At 42.5% G+C, this 8197-nt stretch overlaps 1 protein-coding gene across 2 annotated transcripts in view; it reads right to left on the reverse strand.

Moving 5' to 3' along the window:
• Positions 1-5284: 5284 nt before the first annotated feature.
• Positions 5285-8197, reverse strand: part of tuba5 (tubulin alpha 5) — a 10835-nt gene continuing 7922 nt past the window's right edge. For both annotated transcript variants that reach the window (XM_014016213.1, XM_014016214.1), the window contains exons 4-5: positions 5886-6566; positions 5285-5817 (exon numbers count right to left, since the gene is read on the reverse strand). In XM_014016213.1, coding sequence (XP_013871667.1) covers positions 5524-5817; positions 5886-6566 — 975 coding nt within the window. In that variant the 3' untranslated portion in view covers positions 5285-5523. The remainder of the gene's footprint in view (positions 5818-5885; positions 6567-8197) is intronic.

Raw genomic sequence — 8197 nt, forward strand, 5'->3', positions numbered from 1 at the left:
CCTCTGCACACCTGAGGAAGATTCTCCTAATGAGCCACTGGGGCTTTATAAGGCATCCTGACTGTCAGATCTTCGCTGATACAWYTYACYATTCTGGTAGTATCCAAGCCACACTCAGTTTCTAAGTTTAGAAGATTGTACTTACCTCCATGTCCTGTTTCCTAAGGTGGATTTACCTCACTGATGGTTCCTCTCCTTGTGTCTGCAAAGAAAAGAGACTTCCAATCAGGTTTGACAATCATTACCTCCTGTCAAAGCCAAACGCCTCGAACACCTCTTCATGTTAATGCCACGCTGCCTAAAAGGAACTCACCCGTGTTTTTGGACTCCTCCGTTCTGTGCTGCTCGCCTCCAGAAGACCTGTAAGACAAGAAACACTTTAATTAACATTCAAACCATCTCTGAAAAGAAAGACTGAACCTTTCAAAATACTCACCTCATCTCCTCATTCCCWTACAGCTGATGACCCACTACCCTGCACCTGTAAATAAAAAGCACTTACCTTTTAATTCCTGTCTCCTGGTCTGGTTCTTAGTTCGGTTGACTGTTGAACACTTTTGTAAATCATATCAGGGTCGGCCCGATTGGAACCTCGTGTGATGACTTGGGCATGCATGACTGYGTGTGTGGCACTGGAACAGTGTTTTATTGTTTTGATCCCAGTTTTTTTATCACATCAGTTTCAGTTTCTTTAAATTCATCCGGCTATCTTTGTCCGGGTGGACAGCTCAAGGCACGTACAAAATGGCGTGAGAATTCAGACGGACGGCCCAGAAACCCACCACAGCAGAGCAGGAGCTCAGGTACAGGAACAGAGGGCCCAACAGACTCAGCCAGTTCAGAAACAGCAGACGAGGAGGCATCAGGGACCGATGAGGAACCGACTGAATTTGAAGCAGACAGGAACCAGGAGGAAGAGGCCAGAGCTGAAGGGGAAGCAGAGGAGGATATGAGACTGAAGAGGACACGAAGGTGTTTGCCAAAGCCGGAGAGTACTTGACAGCAAAAGAAGGTGACAGGGAGGACCCAGAAGTGACAGCAGCCGATAACGAACACCAGGAGATGATTGCAGCTGACAGAGAGGACATGGAGGTGACTGCTGCAGCTGAGAACACAGAAGCCAATGTCCCAACAGGAACAGGACCAGGAGCCAATGTCCCAACAGGAACAGGACCAGGAGCCAATGTCCCAACAGGAACAGGACCAGGAGCCAATGTCCCAACAAGAACAGGACCAGGAGCCAATGTCCCAACAGGAACAGAACCAGGAGCCAATGTCCCAACAGGAAAAGGACCAGGAGTCAATGTCCCAACAGGAACAGGACCAGGAGCCAATGTCCCAATAGGAAAAGGACCAGGAGCTAATGTCCCAACAGGAACAGGACCAGGAGCCAATGTCCCAACAGGAACAGGACCAGGAGACAAAGGACCAACCGGAACAGGACCAGGAGTCAAAAGGACCAACAGGAAGAGAACCAGGAGCCAATGTCCCAACAGGAACAGGACCAGGAGACAAAGGACCAGTAGGAACAGGACCAAGAGCCAATGTCCCAACAGGAACAGAACCAGGAGCCAATGTCCCAGCAGGAACAGAACCGGGAGCCAATGTCCCAACAGGAACAGGACCGGGAGCCAATGTTCCAACAGGAACAGGACCAGGAGCCAATGTCCCAACAAGAACAGAACCAGGAGCCAATGTCCCAACAGGAACAGGACCAGGAGTCAATGTCCCAACAGGAACAGGACCAGGAGACAAAGGACCATCAAGAACAGGATCGGGAGTCAAAGGACCAGCAGGAACTGCATAAAGGGCAGAAGGATGGGCTTCAAAACCCTGTGGAACTGCTGGCCCAGGACCAGGAACAAGTGACTCAGGTGCATCGGCTCTGGATCTGCTCAGGAGCTTCTACAGATTACTGTAGGTAGTGACTGAAAGAACGAGATCAYGGATACAAGCTGCCAAAAGGAGTTTCCTCTGCAGGGTGTCTGGGCTCTCCCTTAGAGATAGGGTGAGAAGCTCAGTCATCCAAGAGGGACTCAGAGTAGAGCCGCTGTTCCTCCACGTCAAGAGGAGCCAGTTGAGGTGGTTCATCTGGTTAGGATGCCTCCTGGGCGCCTCCCTGGTGAGGTGTTCTGGGCACGTCGTGCTGGGAGGAGGCCCAGAGGAAGACCCAGGACACGCTGGAGGGACTATGTTTCTCGGCTGGCCTGGGAACACCTTGGTATTCCCCCAGAGGAGCTGGCCCAAGTGGCTGGGGAGAGGGAAGTCTGGGTCTCTCTGCTTAGTCTGCTGCCCCCGCGACCCAATCCCGGATAAGAGGAAGTAAATAGAATGGAATTGAATTGAGGTGAAACTGAGTAGGAATCAAACCTACTGACTGTAAGTTTTTGAAAGTTGAAATCTAAGCCCCCCTTCTCTGTTAAAAGTTGTTTTACCTTGTTTGACATTAACTGCTTCCTTCATTCCACAGCGGCCAGCTCTCATGCAATGAGCGTGAGACACAGTTGACTACATCCCCATGCTCTCATGCCACATGTCACATTTCACACACTGAAACCAGCTGAATTAGCCAGTATTTATTTATTTTTACCCAAAATGCTACTGCGTATCGGCGCAGCTGCATTTGCGATCGCCCCTGAAGCTGGTGGAAGAATCAAATGTCAAATGTGAGCGGCCCCTCCCAAACTGAAAAAGAGAAAGAGGAAGAAATGAGAGCCGGTAAAATTAGTAAACATGTTAAAAACAAGTGAGAAAGAGATGGGGCAGAGAAACTAAGAAGGAAAAAAAGAAAAAGTTAGTAGAAAATGCAACTAAATGTGTTAAATGAACAGATACCATCAGATGTTTAACTTGAATTTGAATTACATTAACAGACTTATAAAACAAGAGTGAAATCTGATGGCCCACAGTGTCAAAAGCAGCAAAGTCTAAAAGCACAAGAGTCTCCAAAGTCAATGGTTAAAAATAYATCATTAAACTTTTAAAAGACTTTATTTGTGGATGTTCATGAGGAACAACACAGTTTAACTAGTTTTTACTAAGACAAAAAGTCTTGAAGCTGCAGGTTGACAGGAATCGCAGCAAGAAAAGGGCTCAGWATAAGAACAAGAGGATTGACCATGAAACACCATCAGTGGACCAGTGAAGACTGAAAGATTGTGTTAGTGTTCACTGATGAATACAACTTTAAAATCTGCATTTGTATTTGTATTTACTATTGTATTTACATATTGTATTTGTTTGGCTTCTCAGTGTGTGACATCTGTTAAACATGAAGGAAGAAATGTGATGATCTGAGTCTGTCTTGCTGGATCCAGGGTTGGGTCTGTCACACCTCATTGTGATGGTGAAAGAAACTGGACTCACAGACACCTTGACTTTCAGTTTTGGGTCACCTTGTTTTAAACCTCTGGCAGTTCAGCCAGTTTGTTTTCCCTTGAAGCTGTGCATTGGACTTGAGCTGCTTGAATTTTAAATTTAAAAACTGTAAAAATGAAGGTGTTCTGAAACTTTTGACCAGTGTATACTTCAGAAATACATCTACAGATGATAAACATTTTATATCAATCTGATGCAAGATGGCTGCCACAGCTCAACCTTAGCAGATACAAAAAAGGACTCATTCAGTTGTGACAGTAGCTTTGAGTCACCTCAATATGTACTTTGAGTGCTAATGGTGCAAGTTTGTATTATTTTTTAAATTCGATCAAGCTGGCTATAACTCCATCATTTCTCAAAATGGTCTTAACTAAAAACTCTGACACAAATATGGCTTCAATAAATGCTAAACCTTTAATTGGGAAATGTGAGTACATCAGTCTTAAAATGGCACAATAAAAAAACATACAGGTTTGTACAGATTCCTCTAAAAAATACAAGTTTTAGTTTAGTGATTTTTATTTTTTTATTTTGACCATGAAATATACAGGACACATTTATATATATATAAAAAGATTACCAAATCAAAATGTATTGTTTAAATACACAGGTATAGTGAGATGTAATAGTACACTCAAAAACAAACAAGGCACCTGTTTGACAAAAACTGAAATACTGTGAGCCTACATAAGGACTGTGTGTTCAGGTTTGTTACATGACTTTTTTACACTTAATAATTACTTCCTGAATGAAAAACAAGAACATTTAATTTTCCWGTATCATTTATTGATTTCCTTCACAATACAGTTTTTAATTTAAACAAAAAGGATTGGATCAAATTTGACCAATTTATAACTTGAATTATATAATTTAACTGGGAAGTTTAAACAGATACTTGTACTCACTGAATACAAACCACCTAGTACCTAAGAGACTGAGCTGTATAAGGACATGACTTGTTACCCTGAACCTACTTGGTACATAACAGAATATTTAGCCAAGCAACAAAGTTTTTTTCCCTCTGTATTTTGCCATCTTTAATGTGGATGCTCTGACCACATTATAACATGATAGGAATGTTACAGCGGTTTGATTAAAATGTTTGGATGAAGATTTGTCTGTACATGGAAAAATAAAATTTTGTTTATCAAAATGATCTTGATTACTGTAGGCTGGACATTAATTAAGATGATTAAAACTCGGCCCTAAAAATAAATGAACCAACCAASCTGTTGATCCAGCTCAAATGAAGTWGKAGATGTATRAATGCTTCATCATGAAAGGAAGTCAATTAATTATGTGGAACTTCCCTACCCCATGTATTTTTATTTTCACTGAACCAGCTGTTTTTTTAAGTAAATTACTTTTTTACAAAGCAAAAAAAAGGAGAATGATTCACTGGTCATTGTTTATAAAACAAGTTTTACACAGAAAATGTTAAAAAGAACCTTAGTTTCTCAGCAAAATTTGAATCTAGCCTCAATTTGAGTTATTTTTTAAAGCTTATTTTAAAACAGAGGCAGGCAAAGTTCATCACTTCCATTTGTTCTAGCTTGGAAAACAAGGGGAAAAACAAGCATAAGACTTTTTTCTTTTAAATAAAAAATCTTATGTGAACATTTGTACAGAGCCCTCTAGAGGTCATGAACAGAAATAAAATTTAAGATGGTAAGAATCGGTTTGCTTAGTATCAGGTATTTAAATTAACACTGATGTCTACATGTAGAGGTGTTGTGTTTAGTTTTGTTTTCAGTGTGGACAGGGAAASAGACAGAAATAAAACACTGCAGTGAGACACAGGTTTAGGGTACAACTACAAGCTCCTTTAGGCTGTAGTATTTAACAACATGGACAGAATTATCATTGTTTTCAYTGAGGTCACATCAGACATTTATAACTTTTTAAAATGTTTTTCAACAGTTCAATTACAAACATGCAAGTTTGTATAATTCTATCTCAGGTGTACCCTGCCCCTYGCACTGAAACTGCTGGATATGGGCACCAGTGAYGCCCATGACCCTGAAAGAAAGAAGCGGRTATAGATAATGGATGGATAGATGGAAGTTTGCACAGAAGAACTAAACTGAAGGAACAGATTCTTACAGTTTTACGTCTACCCATGACCCCTGGTGAGCTTTGTAAGATTCAGACTTCTTCGTCGTCATTTTCAGAATCAGAGCTCATTTGACCCAACTCCTCATAATCCTTTTCCAGACAAGCAAGGTCCTCTCTGGCCTCTGTGAACTCTCCCTCCTCCATACCTTCGCCCACATACCAGTGGACGAAAGCTCGCTTGGCGTACATCAGATCAAACTTGTGGTCAAGACGCGACCAGGCYTCAGCGATRGCGGTGGTGTTGCTCAGCATGCACACWGCTCTCTGGACCTTGGCCAAGTCTCCTCCAGGGACCGCAGTTGGAGGTTGGTAATTAATGCCGACCTGATGAGATAAAGATTAGAATCAGAGATAAATTACCTCTACCTGTGGTTCTGTCTTTGTGTCCTCACCTTGAAGCCAGTGGGGCACCAGTCAACAAACTGGATGGAGCGTCGGGTCTTTATGCTCGAWATGGCAGCATTGACATCTTTTGGCAGAACATCACCTCTGTACAGCATGCAGCACGCCATGTACTTGCCCCGACGAGGATCACACTTAACCATCTGATTGGTCGGTTCGAAGCACGCACTGGTGATCTCAGACACTGTCAGCTGCTCGTGGTAGGCCTTCTCAGCTGAGATGATGGGTGAGTAGGTCACGAGAGGGAAGTGGATACGAGGGAATGGGACCAGGTTAGTCTGGAACTCCGTCAGGTCAACGTTGAGGGCGCCGTCGAAACGAAGTGAAGCGGTGATGGAGGAAACGATCTGACCAATCAGTCTGTTGAGGTTGATGTAGCCAGGAGTCTCAATGTTCATGTTGCGGCGACAGATGTCGTAGATGGCCTCGTTGTCCACCATGAAGGCGCAGTCGGAGTGTTCCAGGGTGGTGTGGGTGGTCAGGACAGCRTTGTATGGCTCCACCACTGCAGTGGACACCTGGGGAGCTGGGTACACTGCGAACTCCAGCTTAGATTTCTTACCAAAGTCTAATGAGAGACGCTCCATGAGGAGAGAGGTGAAACCAGAGCCAGTACCTCCGCCAAAGCTRTGGAAGACGAGGAACCCCTGTAGACCGGAGCACTGATCAGTCTGAAGAGAAAAACACAACAAGATCAAAGGTTTAAAGAAGTTTTTCTCTGCTAAAGAACACATTTAGTGAGAACACTGTCATACTGAAAAAACTCCATTTGCAGTCGAGAACCATGAGATTCCAATAACACAAATCATCAGCTTCAACCAATTGTGAGTWACAGCACACCCAGTAACTTCAATTTTATAAAAATAAAAACAAACGCAAACATACAAGTAACATATTCGGTTGGCTGTTTTCAGCAGTCAATACCCCGTTTGCACATTCCAAAGCACGCATGTAACAAATATTTTGATTGGACGGCGAAATGCCACCACAGTTWTCATTCCTGCAAAAGTGAGGGAGRATGTAATTTGAAAGAGCGAGGTGATGATGGCAAGTTGTAATGTCGATGTGTGGTTTTGGAAAATTGTGGACAACCAATGGACAAAACCCTGAAAAGTGTGCCGTGGATCTGAGAGGATGTCATTGTGAAACAACTGTCGATGGGGGGYCACCRTGTCAAAGAAGAAGATCGCCGAAACAAGGACGATGAAGTTGGCTAGAGCCATCGCGTTTTCGAAAGATGGCCATGKTCAGATTGTTKGCATTTGTGGCATTGCTGATGATAGYGTTTGTGCTGGCACTGMTGTAATACATGCTAAAGTCAAAGCAGGCATGAAGCAGCAGAATTATGGAGGGTTCMTTGCTCTGACTGAAAGTGGTGAAATCCTTAAGGCCGTTTGTGAATGCCCAGCAGGATATGTTAGTTGTTCTTGTCTTGTTTTCATCAAACCTTTGACTCAAGAGTCAGAATCAAACGTTTGTGTCAGTGCCATAGAGTTTCTCACACCAAAACTTGCTGAATTTTAACTGATTTGGTATTTATTATATATTTATGATTACACACTTTCCTGTTTTTCATCAGAGTAAAGTCGTGAGGGCAAAGCACACTGAGCCACAGCTTTCTTCTTGTAGCAGCTTTGCTCAACTTTCCTAGAGGAATCTGGTAAAAGGAGCAAGCTTCTCTTTTATCTTTTACTTGGTCACGTTGCCTCGAACAATTACACACTACAGAAGTCACTTTTCCCCATTGCTATCATTGGAAGGAATGTAAACACTAGACTTGTACGGCGAATGATCCCCYTTACTTCTGGTGAATGTGCGAAAACYGTGTGTGCGTTATGACCAAAATGTGCAAAAAGTCWAATTTTTCTTTTGTTAATAAACTAATCTTATTTAAGATGTGCTCATCCTATGTGGTTCCTTGCAGAGATGTAGAGATCTTGTTTTAATGTGTTAACAGGTACTAAGYGTAATTACAGCATCAGTCTAATTTAATTTAGCTCAGTGGCTGGAAAAAATGATCATGACTTAAGAGGATACTGGCCACAGAGCAATCTTTTTGTTTTGTCATGAATTTTGACTTTTGTTTCTCAACTAGCCTGCATGTGTTTCAAATATGGTTTTGACATCTACCACTTAATATGAGATTTTGGTTGTGAAATGTGGGCTTTAAATCAAGTGTTAGAGGCAAAACCTTTTCTTTTTGACAGCTGAAAAACATAGGAGGCACAAGATAAATTCAATTCAATTTCAATTTAATTTAATTATATAGAGCCACAACAAACATCATCTCAGGGCATTGGAC

Source organism: Austrofundulus limnaeus, unplaced genomic scaffold (assembly GCF_001266775.1).
Source record: "Austrofundulus limnaeus strain Quisiro unplaced genomic scaffold, Austrofundulus_limnaeus-1.0 Scaffold141, whole genome shotgun sequence".
Classification (NCBI taxonomy): domain Eukaryota; kingdom Metazoa; phylum Chordata; class Actinopteri; order Cyprinodontiformes; family Rivulidae; genus Austrofundulus; species Austrofundulus limnaeus.